Source organism: Dama dama, chromosome 14 (assembly GCF_033118175.1).
Source record: "Dama dama isolate Ldn47 chromosome 14, ASM3311817v1, whole genome shotgun sequence".
In the NCBI taxonomy this organism is placed as follows: domain Eukaryota; kingdom Metazoa; phylum Chordata; class Mammalia; order Artiodactyla; family Cervidae; genus Dama; species Dama dama.
The window spans coordinates 33,313,293-33,331,422 of record NC_083694.1 but is presented as its reverse complement, the minus strand read 5'-3'; the positions used below and the strand labels follow the sequence as shown (position 1 = coordinate 33,331,422).

Here is an 18,130-nt window from a genome sequence, read left to right as displayed (position 1 = left end):
GCAGAGCCGCCCCCACGCAAGACGCAATCTGTCTGCCGCAGAGGAGAGTGAGTCAGCCTGCAGCAGGGGGGAGGGAGGGAAGGACAGCCTCCACCCTCCCCACCGTAACTGGGCAACTGTTCTGAGTTTTCTTGCAAAGTGAGTTTTTAACCCTGGTGTTGGAGAAGACTCTTGAGAGTCCCTTGGACTGCAAGGAGATCAAACCAGTCCATCCTAAAGGAGATAAGTCCTGGGTGTTCATTGGAAGGACTGCTGCTGAAGCTGAAACTCCAATACTTTGACCACCTCATGGGAAGTGTTGACTCATTGGAAAAGACGCTGATGCTGGGAGTGATTGGAGGCAGGAGGAAAAGGGGGCGACAGAGGATGAGATGGCTGGATGGCATCACCAACTTGATGGACATGAGTTTGAGTAAACTCTGGGAGTTGGTGATGGACAGGGATGCCTGGCATGCTGTGATTCATAGGGTTGCAAAGAGTCGGACACCACTGAGCGACTGAACTGAACTGAACTGAACAGGTCACTTCTCTCTGTTTCAAAAGGGAGAGCATTTCAGAGGTTTCCAAATGATGAGGACAGTGGCCTGCCTAAGAAGCAATTGTACCCTTCCCCTAGCAGGAATGATGTCCACTCAAGTCCTCCACAGTCTGGGTTTCTGAATGCAAAACTCTAGATACATCCTTGACCCCTCATATCTGTATATTCCCAGTTATAAACTGGACTGAGTCAGACTTAAACACACTGCAGGCATTCATCCCTTCATCCACTGATGCTTATTGAGTAGGATGTCATGCTAAGTGCCATGCCAGGTGTTAGGGAATTGGGGCTGTGCAGGTTGACAAATGGCAGCCTCTTGGGTCAGGCCCATTCGGCCATTTTCCTCTATCACCCCTTCTCTGATGGCTCAGACAGTAGTGTTCCTGCAATGCAGGAGACCTGGGTTCGATCCCTGGGTCGGGGATCCAACCCTTCATCCCCCTGGAGAAGGGGATGACAGCCCACTTCAGTAATCTTGTCTGGGAAATCCCATGGACAGAGGAGCCTGGCTGGCTTCAGTCCATGGGGTCACAAAGAAGTCAGACACAACTGGGCAATTAAAACTTCCACTTCCCCTTCACACAGCAGGAAAGAGGGATGCCTTCCAGGTGAATAGACAAAGCTGGACACTGGCAGGTCAACTGAGATTGAAGGAGCCCCTGCCTGCTCCCAGCTCACTGTCTGCTTAAGTTACTGTCCCTAGAGGCTCTGATGCAGGAGCAGCCCATGAGGGGCCAGGCCAGGAGCAGAGATGAGGATGCATCACACAGCCCTTTGTGGACAGAGTGCACAGCTGAGCTGGGCAGAGGTGGTCCAATTTCCGCCTGGCTCTCACAGTGGACAAAGGGGCTGACTTCACCTATGACAGCCGGCCTCCCACACTTCCCCTCGCTGTGGCTGCGGGACCTTCTGGGTCTTGACCATATTGGGACTGTGCTCTGAGTCCCTCCCCCTGGGAATCCCCGGAGGAGTCCTCTGCACCTCCTGGGTTCATGAACTATTGATAGAGCCTACCCTTCTCTATGTCACTGCCTCCTGCTTTTTGCCTACCTGATCCCTCCCCAAACTTTCCACCAAGCCCTCAGGAGGCAGTCGGCTCAGTGATCTAACTCTGTCATTGTCCCTCTTCTATTTCCTTAGTCATGTCTGTTGCTCTCTCCTTAACACCCCAAAAATGTGTCTGTTTCTTACCTAAAATGGTAATAGTCAGGAAACTGTCAAGAGATGCTCCATGTGCACACTGTGGAGGGAGCAACTATGACCTCCGGGTTAAGGGACAGCACTTCTGGGTAGTTGCAGACAGCAACCGTCTTCTTACACGCCCACCTTTCTCCAAGCAGCTCCTCAAGCCCCTTTCCTCACTGGCAGGTCTTCCCTCACTGCAGACATGGGCCTTCTCAAAATGCAGTCTGGTCATGACATTTCTCTGCTTAAAAGCCCATAAATGAGACCACAGAGCACAGTGGCTAAGATCATGGTCCCTGAAGCTGGACTGACTGGTTTAAAATCCTGACTCTCTCATTACTACCCAGGGGGACCCTGAGAAAGTGGCTTCACTTCTGTTGGCCTTGGTTTCCTTATCTGTAAAGTAGGTTTCGTAGTAGTATCTGTCTCACTAAGAATTGCTTGAGGACTTTCCTGGTGGTCCCGTGGTTAAGAGTCCACCTGCCTTCATGGATTAGAAGAATCAATATTGTGAAAATGAGTATAATACCCAAAGCAATCTATAGATTCAATGCAATTCCTATCAAGCTACCAATGGTATTTTTCACAGAACTAGAACAAATAATTCCACAATTTGTATGGAAATACAAAAAACCTTGAATAGCCAAAGTAATCTTGAGAAAGAAGAATGGAACTGGAGGAATCAACCTGCCTGACTTCAGGCTCTACTACAAAGCCACAGTCATCAAGACAGTATGGTACTGGCACAAAGATAGAAATATAGATCAATGGAACAAAATGGAAAGCCAAGAGATAAATCCATGTACCTATGGACAACTTATCTTTGACAAAGGAGGCAAGGATATACAATGGAAAAAAGACAACCTCTTTAACAAGTGGTGCTGGGAAAACTGGTCAACCACTTGTAAAAGAATGAAACTAGAACACCTTCTAACACCATACACAAAAATAAACTCAAAATGGATTAAAGATCTAAATGTAAGACCAGAAACTATAAAACTCCTAGAGGAGAACATAGGCAAAACACTCTCCAACATAAATCACACCAAGATCCTCTATGACCCACCTCTCAGAATATTGGAAATAAAAGCAAAAATAAACAAATGGGACCTAATTAAACTTCAAAGCTTTTGCACAACAAAGGAAACTATAAGCAAGGTGAAAAGACAGCCTTCAGAATGGGAGAAAATAATAGCAAATGAAGAAACAGACAAAGGATTAATCTCAAAAATATACAAGCAACTCCTGCAGCTCAATTCCAGAAAAATAAATGACCCAATCAAAAAATGGGGCAAAGAACTAAACAGAGTTTTCTCTAAAGAAGACATACAGATGGCTAACAAACACATGAAAAGATGCTCAACATCACTCATTATCAGAGAAATGCAAATGAAAATCACAAAGAGGTACCACTACATGCCAGTCAGAATGGCTGCTATCCAAAAGTCTACAAGCAATAAATGCTGGAGAGAGTGTGGAGAAAAGGGAACCCTCTTAAACTGTTGGTGGGAATGCAAACTAGTACAGCCACTATGGAGAACAGTGTGGAGATTTCCTTAAAAAACTGGAAATAGAACTCCCATATGACCCAGCAATCCCACTTCTGGGCATACACACCAAGGAAACCAGATCTGAAAGAGACACATGTACCCCAATTTTCATTGCAGCACTGTTTGTAATAGCCAGGACATGGAAGCAACCTGGATGCCCATCAGCAGATGAATGGATAAGGAAGCTGTGGTACATATACACAATGGAATATTACTCAGCCATTAAAAAGAATACATTTGAATCAGTTCTAATGAGATAGATGAAACTGGAGCCCATTATACAGAGCGAAGTAAGCCAGAAAGATAAACACCAATACAGTATACTAACACATATATATGGAATTTAAAAAGATGGTAACGATAACCCTATATGCAGGATAGAAAAAGAGACACAGATGTACAGAACAGACTTTTGGACTCTGTGGGAGAAGGTGAGAGTGCGATGATCTGAGAGAATAGCATTGAAACATGTACATTATCAAGTGTGAAACAGATCGCCAGCCCAGGTTGGATGCATGAGACAAGTGCTCAGGGCTGGTGCACTGGGAAGACCCAGAGGGATGGGATGGGGAGTAAGGTGGGAGGGGGGATCAGGATGGGGAACACATGTAAATCCATGGCTGATTCATGTCAATGTATGGCAAAAACCACTACAATATTGTAAAGTAATTAGCCTCCAACTAATAAAAATAAATGAAAAAATAAATAAATAAATAAAACCAGCTTGAACATCTGGAAAAGAAAAAAAAAAGAATCCACCTACCAATGCAGGAAACACTGGTTTGATCCCTGGTGCAGGATAATTCCACATGCTGTGGAGCAGCTAAGCCCATGCACCACAACTACTGAAGCCCCTGGGCCCTAGAACCTGGGCTCTGCAACAAGAGAAACCACGGCAATGAGAAGCCCATGTACCAAAGTAGAGTAGCCCCCACTCACCGCAACTAGAGAAAACCCTTGGACGGTAACAAAGACCCAGTGCAGCCAAAAATAGATAAATAAATAGATGAATAAAAAAAATTTAAAGAACTGCTTGAAAGAATGATTGAGGTTAATACTGAGCTTAGAACATCTGGCACCAAGTCTTCTGTAAGTTTTTATTAAATAAGAGGGATGGCTCCCCACTACCTATCATTTAAAACCCAAGTTCCATAAATGTCTCACAGAGTCTTCACTATCTGCTCCACTGACCTTTCCCATCTCACAGCCCCACACCAGCAGGCAGAGCTTCAGACACTGAGCCTTGGACAGACCCTGAATATACCTTGGCCTGATCGCATCTCTGTCTCTATCTCCCTCCTAACCTCACCCATTTGGAGGCTTTTCTTCCACCTGGAAACTTTGTCCTCACTAAATCTTGGCCTAAGCGCCTATGACTCTGCTCATCCCCTGCCCACACTGGGTTTGATGGCTTCTCCATGTGCTCATATGGCTCCTGTTTTTCACCTCCTGGCACTTCCTAGGCTGCATTCTAATTGCTTATTTCTCATTAGCCTAAAAACCAGCCAGTTATTTCAGCCTGTTTCATGATGCTTATTACCTAGTTGGTGCTCAATGAATATCTGATGAAAGAACAGATGTCTGAGTTGTATACTACACCAATCCTCAGCCATATTCTCAAGCCCCCAATTATTCCAGATACACGCACTGCTTGGACACAGCTCTCAGTGCCTAGAGGAGGGTTCGTTTCTTCCAAGGATATCCAAACTCCAGAAGGATGAGCAGGGTGGTTGTGGCGGGGGCAGAACCTCAGGGAAGGGGTGCAGGCTGAGTCTCGTTGACCAAGAGGTGGCAACAACAAACAGAGTTGAATCTCATCTTCCGAATGGCAGTTTTCCAGAGAGCACAGAACCCTGCAATGCTAAGGGAAGGAATCCTGGACCACTGATGGGATCAGAGCCCTGGCCATCCCACTGACCTGTGGGACAGCCTTTCTGCCTCTCTGGGCCTCAGTTTCCTCATCTGTAAGATGAGTGTGTGTGCTTCATTCTCAGTCCTGTCTGACTCTTTGCGACCCCATGGCCTATAGCCTGCCAGGCTCCTCTGTCCATGGAATTCTCCAGGTAAGAATAATGGAGTGGGTAGCCATTCCCTTCTCCAGGGGATATTCCTGACCCAGGAATTCAACCTAGGTTTCCTGCATTGCAGGTGAATTCTTTACCATCTAAACCACCAGTGAAGTCTAGCATTTAGTGAACACTGGCTGAATAAGTAATTTGCTGACTTAATGATACATCTTCTGAGCATTTATGAGTGCTCAGACAAGGGTGCTAGACGTCAGTGATAATAGTTAGGGTGTTCTGGTTTATCAACCACAAAGGTAGCTTTCAAAAGCCAGGATGTCAGAATTTGCTGATAGACACACAAGTAACTACCTAGTCACCTTCCTTGTGCACCTGAGGGCTTTCCCACTGAGAAATATACATGTTCTTAATTCTCTTCTCTCTAGTGACTCGTACCTCATACCTTCACAGAGCCTTGGTCCCATCATTGATGTTAAAAAACAAAAAATCAAATCTGAAAGGAAATGCAAAAGAGAAGAGTCTATCAAATTGGCCCACCTCTCTTTGGACCTTCTGCCCAGTGTAAGTCCGAGTCTGGCCTTGTGGACCCAGCCTACTTTTCATGACTAGCTTTTATCTAAACAGACTCCCCTGACTGTCTATTCTGAAGTATGCAGTGTTGCTGCTCCTTTCATGACTTCCAGGAATAGAAGACTTGAGCACTCACCTCCTCCTTCCCCTTCTTCTCCTGCATAAGCTTTCCATCATGTGTAATCATCACCATCATAACCACACTGGCCACAGTCAACAAAGCCCTTATGTCATTTCACTTGCATCTTCCCTCAGTTGTCAGTGGAGAACCAAGACTGCCAGTGGCCCTGTACCCCAATCTCCCTCACAACAACATCCATTCCCAGACCACCACTAGACTTCCATTGACAGAGTGGCTCACTGATGTGGTAAAGTGTCCCAGACAGATGAAGAGTGGCAGGAGTCAGGAAAGGTGACAGGAGGATGGGCAGAAAGCTAAAAGCCAAAGTTCAATGCCAATGGTTGGTGGAGATAACAGGACCCATTCAGAAACCTGTATCTACCTCTTTGGGTATCATTTCCAACTTGGGGCTTTCTTGGTGTCATACTAAGGTCAAGTCTTAGAATAAATGTTGAGAGCAGCACTTCCTTTACCTCCAGACACCAGATGGTGCCAGATACAGATTGCTGTTGACCACAAGTCACTCTAATAACTTAGAGAAGCACCCCAACAACAGTCCAACAGGTAATCAACCCCCACCTACAAAAGAACAGTGCCCCATTAGTGTTTAACTCAGTTTTTACAAGCTGAAAAGCCATTTTCCCCATAGAATTATTTGCTTATAAAAGATGACTAGGTTCCAAAACCACCTATAAAACATTTCTATCCCACTAAGTAGCTGAAATGGTACACATTACCAAAAAGAAAAAACCACTTGGGGGGAGGTGTGATTGTGTGGGAGAAGGCGAGGGTGGGATGTTTTGAGAGAACAGCATCGAAACATGTATATTATCAAGGGTGAAACAGATCACCAGCCCAGGTTAGATGCATGAGACAAGTGCTTGGGGCTGGTGCACTGGGAAGACCCAGAGGGATGGGGTGGGGAGGGAGGTGGGAGGGGGGATCGGGATGGGGAATACACGTAAATCCATGGCTGATTCATGTCAATGTATGGCAAAAACCACTACAATACTGTAAAGTAATTAGCCTCCAACTAATAAAAATAAATGAAAAAAAAAGATAAGAAATTAGCACCCCAAAATGATTCTAAATAATGAGTAAAATTAGATGGAGAGTTCCTTAAGGGCATGGAGTATTCTTATTTAATTATTTTTCTGCCTTCCTGGTCTCAGCTCACAGCCCACCATTGAACAGTTTCACTCATTGAATTCCTGTGCTTGAGAATAAAATCCACTTGTGTGAATTTTCCAAACTGACTTCCAGGACTTTACATCCTGGTTGTCCCAATTGTCTAATATCAGTTCAGATCTAGAACTTTTCTTTCCTTTATACAGATACATTGGTGGCAATATTCATGAGTTTATTATTATTAAGATTCCTCTTTTTTTTGGTGAACAAATCAACTAAGCAAATTAAAAGAGGAAAAGAAGGAGACAAAAAAGAAGTTAGTGAATGAGGGAGATTTTCCTAAGGTATCTGGGCAAGAAGAGAAATAGTCTTAAGCTAGAAGAAGAAAGACACAAAAGAAAGGATGAGAAGGGGAGAAGAAGGAAGAAGAGAGGAGAGAAGAGAAAAATTCAGACAAGACAGGGAAAGTGAACAGGATATGGCATGCTCTTCCTAGGATGGGAAAGAAAGGCAGTGACCAAGAAGAGATGTGGGAGGGAACACTCCCAGTCTCCACCTCTCAAGCTGCACCTTCTCCAGGGCAGACTATCCATGCCTGCTGGGACTTGAATGCACCTATGTGGCTGGGCCAGGGGCCAGGGTTACTATTTAGAAGTTTCTTTACAAGTACATATATTTGCTTAATGAAGTAAATTAGAGAAGACCAAACTTCAGGTGATAGATCTTCTATTGACATTTTACAAAGGTAAAGATGGACGATCTCATCACCTTTGGTTTTCTGCCTACATGATGGGAGACTCAGAGGCCAACAAAGGCTTACAAATCCCAGCTTCATGTTTCCTCACTCAACAACCTTGGCAAAGTTACTTTACCTTTATCAGCATCAGTTTCTCCATTTACCAAATGGAAAAAGTATAACTTCCTCAAGGACATGAGGATTTAAAGCAGTCAGTCAGTCAGTTCAGTCGCTCAGTCATGTCAGACTCTTTGCAGCCCTATGGACTGCAGCATGCCAGGCTTCCCTGTCCATCACCAACTCCCGGAGCTTACTCAAACTCATGTCCATCAAGTCGGTAATGCCATCCAACCATCTCATCCTCTGTAGTCCCCTTCTCCTCCTGCCTTCAATCTTTCCCAGCATCAAGGTCTTTTCCAATGAGTCAGTTCTTCACATCAGGTGGCCAAAGAATTGGAGTTTCAGCTTCAGCATCAGTCCTTCCAATGAACACCCAGGACTGATTTCCTTTACGATTGGCTGGTTGGATAACCTTGCAGTCCAAGGAACTCTCAAGAGTCTTCTCCAACACTGCAGTTCAAAAGCATCAATTCTTCAGCACTCAGCTTTCTTTACAGTCCAACCCTCACATCTATACATGATTATTCGAAAAACTATAGCTTTGACCAGATGGACCTCTGTTGGCAAAGTAATGTCTCTGCTTTTTAATATGCTGTCTAGGTTGGTCATAGCTTTTCTTACAAGGAGTGTCTTTTAATTTCATGGCTGCAGTCATCATCTGCAGTGATTTTAGAGCCCCCCAAAATAAAGCAGTAATGTGTGTAAATGGCCAGACTCAGTGCTTGACATCTGGAGCAGTCTCAGACATGGTAGCAATCATTTTTCTGAATATTATAGGACTACTATTAGTGTTTGTTGTTGTTTAGTCGCTAAGTCGTGTCTGACTCTTTTGCGACCTCATGGACGGTAGCCTGACAGGCTCCTCTGTCCATGGAATTTCCCAGGCTTGAATACTGGAGTGGGTTTCCATTTCTTTCTCCAGGGGAATCTTGGCACATTCTTTATCACTGAGCACCAGGAAGCACTGTTAGTGTTACAAGACCATTAAGGTTACAGTCACCAAGTCACCACATGTGAGGAATCAACTGTGGTCCATGAAGAGACACACTGGACATTACCAAGCGGGATGACTGGCAGATGAAGAAATAGCACAGGAGAGGCTGCTAGCTGGGGACTGAGCACAAATTCTCTTCATGACCCAGGTCTGCAGAACAAGACTGTACTCCCAGCACCAGAGCTCATCGGGAAGATGTACATTCAACAGGTTGGGACAGGGGATGTAGGCCATACTCCCCAGCAACCAACCTACTTCCTGCTTGCGGGTATTTCCTCTTTTGTGGGTCTTCATAGGCGAGCATCCACCCCATTCACACTGCAGAAGCCAGTGAAGACATATCACTCAGAATTATGATTAAAGTATCTTGTGCTCCCTACCTCCTGACCCACCAGGACCAAGCTGGTCCCCTCCTGTTTGCCAAGCCTGCTTCTCCAGCTTCCCAGTGAGCTGTAAGCCCCAGGGTCTGTTTCTGTTATTTACACACAAAGGAACCCTTGTTGTTGTTTAGTCGCTCAGTCATGTCAGACTCTCTGTGACCCCATGGACTGTAGCCCTCCAAGCTCTTCTGTCTATGGGATTTCCCAGGCAAGAATACTAGAGTGGGTTGCCATTTCCTACTACAGAGCATCTTCCCAACCCAAGGAATCGAACCCACATCTCCTGCATCTCCCACTTGGCCGGCAGATTCTTTACCACTGGGCCACCTCGAAAGCCCACACAGGAGTCAAATCTGGCATGAAGTCAGTGATGATCTTTGTCTCATCATCAGATCACTTCCCCACTCAGAGACTACAGATCCTCCATCCTACCCTAAGCAGAATGTTTCATACCCCACCCAAATCAAGAACCACCAACCCTTTCCTCCATATCTCAGGTGCCTGGATCCATTACCTCCCAGACAGCCTTTCTGATCTTAATGAGCTTTGATTTGGGGCAAGTTCCTTCCCATTTATAACAAAATACCATCTGGCTGCTTGAAACTTCCACACATTAAACTTACTGGCTCAATAAATTTTTAGAGAGCACCTACTTTGTCATAGGACTAAAACATAACAGAGTTCCTGCTTTTCTGGAGGTTTGCATTCTTATGTGGTAATACTGAAAAACAAGAACAGAAAACAGATTTTGAGGACATAGGTGGGTATGTTTCTAAGCTCTTTGCAGGAAAACACTCATTTCATGCTTAAAACTACCCTATGAGGGGCTTCTCCAATGGCTCAAGAGGTAAAGAATCTGCCGGCAATGCAAGAGATGCAGGAGATGTGGGTTCAATCCCTGGGTCAGAAGATCCCCTGGAGGAGGAAATGCCAACCCACTCATCTTCTTGCCTGGAGAATCCCATGGTCAGAGGAGGCTGGCGGGCTAGAGTCCATGTGGTCACAAAGAGTCAGACGCAACTGGGAAACTGAGCACAAGCTCACCCTGTGAAGCTCACTATCTCCCATTTATAGATGAGGAGACGGAGGGGATGAGGAGTTCAGAAAGGCCAGCAAACATGCCCAAAGTCAAGCGCTTAGGAAGAGACAAGACTGGGCTCTGAACCAGGAAGTCAGACTCTACTGCCTAGTAGCCTAGTTATCATTCACCAAGGCATACTGCCTCTCAAAACCGCCCAGAAACAAGTAAATATCAGTATTCAGTTGCTTTCATGTGTTGTGAAGAAAAACACAGCAGGGAGAGGAGTATAGGAGAAAGGATGATGGGCTGATATTTTTTCCAGACACTCAGGGAAGCCTTGTTAGAGGAACTGCTGGGAACCGAGAGGGTGAAGATGGGATTAGAGAGGTTTAGAGAACTACTTCTGGTGTACGATGTCACCTAAAACTAGTCAGTTCCACTTCTATATAAAACCTATTGCAAGATTTAAGAATAACTCTCAAGTCCCCCTTTATATTTCACACTTTTTAAAAATACTCCTATTTATTGTAGGGTTTGTGTGTGGCGGGGGTGGGGGGGGTTGTTTGCTTCTTCTTTGTTCTCAAGCCTTCTAACCCTCCTGGGGGCCTGCACTGCTGCCTCTGAGTTCCTCAGATGGAAATTCTAGGGAACTTCAGGCCAGGGAATGCTGGACCAGCGTCCACAGGCAAATGTTTTCAAGTTTATCTAGAGCCTGCATGTCTCTGAATCCCCATCATCTCTTTAGCTGCTGCATCTCATTACTCCCAGATCTTTTCCCAGGAACCGTTCTTGTTCTATATTTGAACAATTACTTTCTTAAAATCTTTGAAGTTTTTCACTTCATCATGTTAGTTTCAGTTTCAGTTTTTAATTCCAGGCCACTAAAATTATTTTCAAATCTCTATCCTGCCATCACTGTTACTAGGTCCCTCTGAGCTTTGTCCCATCTGCTGGATTGTATAATGTTTCTTTCCTCAGTCGAGTCATATTCTTGAACAGGAAAAAGCCAAGGTCAAGGACAGAGCCCTGTGCCTCAGAGACCATCCCATGGGCTGGAAGAGGTTACTATTTGCTGCAGCAGATCTGGGTACATCTGACAACAATAACATTCAGTCAAATGGTATACAGTCTTCTCTAGCACAGCACATACTTCCTTAAGAGCCAGCACAAAGGCAATACACTCCATCCACAGTTTTCCCTGATCTTGCAAATTAATTTCCCTGTTTTAAAATGCAGAATGATGTTCATTTCCTGTATCTTCTTCCTGTAGGAACTGATCACTGCATCCACTTCAAAATATAGGCATACTTCACAGATGCTGAGGGTTTGGTCCGACTACCACAAAAAAGTGAATATTGCAATAAAGCCAGTCACACACAATTTTTTTTTTTTTTTTTTTGGTTTCCCATTATGTTTACACTATACTGAAGTCTATTAAGTGTGCAAGAGCACTGTGTCTTAAAAAACAATGTACATACCTTATCTATTGAACAGCCCAGGGAGCTATACTCAGTATCTTATGATAACTTATAATGGTAAAGAATCTGAAAAATAATTGAATCCCTTTGCTGTACACTTGAAACTAACACATCAATATAAATCAACTATAAATGTGTCAATCGCTCAGTCATGTCGGACTCTTTGTGACCCCATGGACAGTAGCCTACCAAGCTCCTCTGTCCGTGGAACTCTCCAGATAAGAATACTGGAGTGGGTTGCCGTTCTTTTATCCAGGGGATCTTTCCTACCCAGGGATTGAACCTGGATCTTCTGCATTGCAGGCAGAAGCCCAAATTAACTATATTTCAACTTAAAAATAAATAAAATTTTAAAAATAACTAAAAAAGCAATGTGCGTACCTTAATTTAAAAACAGTTTATTGCTAAAACACATGTTAACCATCATTTCATAACATGGAGCTGGCAATCTTCAATTTGTAAAAGCTGCAGTATTTGCAGAGCACAATAAAGTCAAACACAATAAAATGAGGGATACCTATGTTCAGAATCTCTTTAAGAAAAAAATTTTTTTAAATATGATCTTTATCAATAGCCTGCTTATCTGCCTGCAGCTCTCTGCTATTTCTCACTGTTACCCACAATACTCTAAAGTCATAGCTCCATATCTCTTCAGCAGAGCTCCCCACTGCTTTGCCTGACTTGACAGAAGCCTGACTCTTTTTTAAATTTCCATTCTCCCTCTGGAGAAAAGGAAATGTGCACCAGACCCTTTTTGAAACACACTGGGGAATAAATATGCATGAATAAATGCAAGAAGAGAACCACAAGAGAAGATTCATTTTTTAAAATCTTGAATCAGCTGCTCTACAGAGCGAGGATTTCTGGATCCAAGCAAGTTTCAAAAGTCTTTTCTATTAAGCTCAGCAATTTTTAGAAGCCAGCCGTGTCTATCAAGCTTTTTTCTAAGTATTGAATATAATAATCTTTCTTCTTCTTTCAAAGATCTTCCTGCAGGAAGCAGCCTGAGTGGGAGGACCGGGGTGGGGGGAAGCCCACACATCAGGTGCCAGACGTGGCCTCTCCCTCAGTTGGGTCTGGTCTGTTTTGAGTCACTGGGCAACTTCATGTCACCACCTCCATACCCACCACCAGCTCACCTCTGCCTTCACGTGGTCTGTCTTCAAGGAACTTGTTGGAGGTGTTAAAGCAAAGGGTTGATATGAATCTGAGTCAATAGCTGAACATTTCCCCTCAACTGAAAACACTTACATGAAAGAAAAAGAAAAAGATAGCATAGTTACCTGATTAAAACCTCATCGCCATCATGTAAGCAAGACCTGAAAACAGACAACTTCAGAGCAGTAAACGCTGCTTTCTCCTGATTATTTTAGGGTTTTGTGGGAAATGATGCTTTTAGAAAAACCATAAAAAATGATAACACTTAATGCTAGTGAGCACAGGGCAAAATTAATGAACTCATGTACTGCTTGTCACAAGATATACTAGTACAATCATTTTGGATTGTTAACGCAAAGCATTTGTTGGAAAAAATTCACAACTTTTGGCCTAGTCATCCACAGCATTAAAAGGTTGACCTTGCACAGTCCCAAGTATATATCATACACTGAAAATATCTGTTGAAAAGCTAAATAGATGCAGCAGCCTGATGATTTAATAACTTTACATGAACAAGATGGAATATTACACAGAAATTAAAATTATAATAGAAAGTCTATAAAATATGAAGAAGACTTCATAGTATAAAATTAATATACATTTCAAAATAATATTCAAATTGATTGCAATTAAATAGATATGTGTATGCATGAGGAAAAATAATATGGAAAAATAGAAATAGTTGAGCAAAGTGAGAAGGTTGGGAAGAAGGCAGGCCTCCAGAACATTGAGGCTCCAAAACATTGGATGCTGGATAAACTGACTGGTGTGTTTGCCCCTTGTCCATCTACCGCTTCCCACAAGCTGAGAGAATGTCTGCCCCTAATCATTTTCCTAAAGAGCAGATTTAAGTATGCCCTAACAGGAGATGAAATGAAGAAGATTTGCATGCAGCATTTCATTAAGATCAAAGGCAAAGTCCACACCAATACAACCTACCCTACTGTTTTTATGAATGTCATCAGCGTTGATAAGATTGGAGAGAATTTTCATTTGATCTATGACACCAAGGATCGCTTTGCTGTTCATTGTATTGAGAGAGTCAATTCCTAGGCATGTTGATAAGAAGTCCAGGGGTCCCCAAGGAGAGAGGGGTCTGGAATTCTCAGGGAGGAAGAAAGGACAAATGTTTTTTTTCCCCTCTATATTCCTTAGGATTATGTAACAATAATGTATCCTGCTTGAGGACAGTCTCTGGAGAAAACCTTCTGGCTAATCCCATTATCTTAAAATGTAAATTATGGGAGTGGGTCTAGTGAAGTCTTTACAACCTCCAGACATTCTTTTGACTCATTTTAATAAGTAATTTAAAAGTATATAACTCCATTGCTAACACTAGTGAGGGGGCACTCTTTCTGCCCCTCTGCCCCCTTCTGATGTCTATGTCAGAAGTTTTCTCTATCTCTTTTATACTTTAATAAAATTCTGTTACACAAAAGCTTTGAGCGATCAAGCCTCATCTCTGGCCCTGGATTGAATTCTTCTCCCCCGGAGGCCAAGAATTGAGGTGTCTTTCATGGTTCAGCAGCAACCTTTCAGTATTATACCTGAGGAGGCCAAGTATAAGTTGTGCAAAGTAAGAAAGATCTTTGTGGGGATAAAAGGAATCCCTCATCTGGTGACCCATGATGCTCGCACTATCCATTACCCCAATCCCCTCATCAAGGTGAATGACACCATTCAAATTGACTTGGGGACTGGCAAGATTACTGATTTCATCAAATTTGACACTGGTAACCTGTGCATGATGATGGGAGGTGCTAACCTGGGAAGAATTTGTGTGATTACCAACCGGGAAAGACATCCAGGCTCTTTTGATGTAGTTCACGTGAAAGACGCGAATGGCAACAACTTTGCCACATGGCTCTCGAACATTTTCATTATTGGCAAAGGTAACATACGGTGGATCTCTCTTCCCCGTGGAAAGGGTATTTGCCTTACCATTGGAGAAGGAAATGGCAACCCACTCCAGTACTCTTGCCTAGAAAACTCCATGGATGGAAGAGCCTGGTGGGCTACAGTCCATGGGGTCACAAAGAATTGGACATGACTGAGTGACTTCACTTTCTTTCTGTTGCTGAGGAGAGAGACAAGAGACTGGCAGCCAAACAGAGCAGTGGATAAAATGATCTCTATGTGATGTGATTGGAAAAGTCTTTGTACTTAATTAAAGATAATACCAAGTGATTAATAAAAAAAAGTGAGAAGATTGAAGGCAATATTTATAATTTTACTAAACTTTCTCAAATCATATTGTATTTTCTTTACCACTTCAGAAGTGCTTCTTACAGAAAGAAACCTACACCACCCGTAAAGACAAGAGATAGCAAAGATCTTTGAGGTTAAATTTAAGCAATCATTTTAAAAGTCATTTTGTATAACTCTTAGAGAGTTAACCAGCCTGTGTGGAGTGGGGGATGCTGCCCTAGTGAGAAACAGTGTAGACATCACTTCAGTTCAGTTCAGTTCAGTTCAGTCACTCAGTCGTGTCCGACTCTTTGCTACCCCATGAATCACAGCACGCCAGGCCTTCCTGTCCATCACACACTCCCGGAGTTTACTGAAACTCATGCCCATCGAGTCAGTGATGCCATCCAACCATCTCATCCTCTGTCATCACCTTCTTTTCCTGCCCTGAATCCCTCCCAGCATCAGGGTCTTTTCCAATGAGTCAACTCTTTGCATGAGGTGGCCAAAGTACTGGAGTTTCAGCTTCAGCATCAGTCCTTCCAATGAATACCCAGGACTGATCTCCTCTAGGATGGACTGGTTGGATCTCCTTGCAGTCCAAGGGACTCTCAAGAGTCTTCTCCAACACCACAGTTCAAAAGCATCAATTTTTCAGCGCTCAGATTTCTTCACCATCCAACTCTCACATCCATACATGACCACTGGAAAAACCATAGCCTTGACTAGATGGACCTTTGTTGGCAAAGTAATGTCTCTGCTTTTTAGTATGCTGTCTAGGTTGGTCATAACTTTCCTTCCAAGGAGTAAGCGTCTTTTAATTTCAAGGCTGCAATCACCATCTGCAGTGATTTTGGAGCCCCCAAAAATAAAGTCTGACACTGTTTCCACTGTTTCCCCATCTATTTCCCATGAAGTGATGGGACCAGATGCCATGATCTTAGTTTTCTGAATGTTGAGCTTAGAACTGTCTAAAACAGATTCCTCCTCTATATACTCAGAGTTACTTGACTTCATCTCTCAATAAAAATGAAGGTTGAGGGGCTTCCCTGGTGGCTCAGTGGCAAAAAATCTGCCTGCCTATTCAGGAGCCTCTGGTTCAATCCCTGATCCAGAAAGATCCCACATGCCTCAGAGCAACTAGGCCCACACACCACAGCTATGAGCTGTACTCTAGAGTTCTAGAACTACTGAAGCCCACACACCCTAGAGCTATGCTCGGTAACAAGAGAAGCCACTGCTGGTTGCAACTACAGAAAATCCTAGACAGTAACGAAGACCCAGCACAGTCAAAAATAAATAATTTTTTTTAAATGAAGGTTAAATAGCTACTTTGCCCCTGGATCCTCATACTGTTTCTGAAAATACAGTCACCCTGTTTTTCTAATGTGGTCACCTTACCTTCCTGGGCTAGTTCTGCACGTGTTTAACAGGACTCTTCTTCCCTTCCAGAAGGACACAAAAAAGAGTGACCCCTGTTTGACATATCACCAAGACAGAGCCGAGAGCCACGTGCAGGGCAAGAGGACTGAGATCAGGCATCTATTGGGCTTAAGAGGTTGGGAGCATCTACTGTGGTTCTCAGATGCCTTCTTCGCCCCCAAAGCACATGCAAAAGCCATGATTTTAAACAGGCAATAAATAGCCAGGCTTAGTTGGTTTAGCAGTAAAGAATCCACCTACCAATACAGAAGATGTGGGTTTGATCCCTGGGTCAGGAAGGTCCCCTACAGCAGGCAATGGCAACTCACTCCCGTGTTCTTGTCTGGAAAATCCCAAGGACAGAGGAGCCTGGCGGGCTACAGTCCATGGGGTCATGAAAGAGTCGGACATGACTGAACAACTAAACAACAACCAGGCTTAGTTAAATATGAAGGGTGTGCTGTCCAGAGGGAAAAATAGATACAAATCCTGGAGTCTAGGAGAGGAGTGTGGAAGGGAGAAGGAAATTCTTCCTAGCTCATCCTCAGTGCTGCTGGGACGACGGGTAATGGAGTGATAGGTTACATGTGAGCCTCGTGTAGAAAAGGAGATACTACTGTCATGCCTGAGCACTAAGGATGGAAGGAGGGCAGTCAATCTCCCGACAGATCTCACGGCCAGGCCCCTGTATAATATCCTAGTAGTGCCTACTCTGATATTAGACAGGAGATTGGATCCACTTGCTTCTGTTTTAAACCCCTACCTGCAAAGTACCAGGCACATGACAAGTATCCTCACCTTCTAATCTCATAATAACTCTGCAGATTAAGTATTATTATCCCCCACTCTATGGATGAGGAGGCAAAAGTTCAGCAAGCTTTAAAAATTATACCAAGATGCTCACCATAGCAACAGAGTTTCAAACTAGGTCTGCCCTGCTCCCAATATGGTGGTGCCTTTTGCACTCCCCCACACTGTTTCACAAGATCCAGCAAAAGAAGAATTGGGGGTAGAAGAAGAGTTTCGTCCTTAGGAGTACCCAGGAGTTTGCTCAGAGGCCCCCGATCAAAAGCATGCTGCACTGGTTTGTGCTCAGTCTCCTGTCTTTCCAGTCTTCCCAGTCACCTTCGCTGTATCTTCTGAGTTTGGAGAGCAGTTGCATAGCTTTTAATAAATAAGATTCTCTTTTTTTCTACAGTAAGCATAGTAAGATTGATATTCAAGAAAAAATGAGTAAAACTATGTCTAAAAACCAGGAAACAAGGACTTTCCTGGTGGCACAGTGGACAGAAATGCACTAGCCAATGCAGGGAACACAGGTTCAATCCCTGGTCCAGGAAGGTTCCACATGCCAGGGAGAAACTACCCCCCATGCGCCACTACTACTGAAACCCACATGCCCAGCACCCATGCTCTGCAACAAGAGAAGGCACCACAATGAGAAGCCTGCACACCGCAATGAAGAGTAGTCCCCACTCCCTGAAACTAGAGAAAGCCCATGCAAAGCAACAAAGACCC

The 18,130-nt window shown here is 43.9% G+C and overlaps 1 protein-coding gene across 1 annotated transcript in view; it reads left to right on the top strand.

Moving 5' to 3' along the window:
• The window catches only part of LOC133068829 (small ribosomal subunit protein eS4, X isoform-like), an 87,709-nt gene extending 72,506 nt beyond the window's left edge, over positions 1 to 15,203 (top strand). The window contains exons 3-6 of the mRNA XM_061159769.1: positions 9,115 to 9,234; positions 13,680 to 14,044; positions 14,532 to 14,946; positions 15,078 to 15,203. Of these exons, the coding sequence (XP_061015752.1) occupies positions 9,115 to 9,234; positions 13,680 to 14,044; positions 14,532 to 14,946; positions 15,078 to 15,127 (950 nt within the window). The 3' untranslated portion in view covers positions 15,128 to 15,203. The remainder of the gene's footprint in view (positions 1 to 9,114; positions 9,235 to 13,679; positions 14,045 to 14,531; positions 14,947 to 15,077) is intronic.
• The last annotated feature ends 2,927 nt before the right edge of the window (positions 15,204 to 18,130 follow it).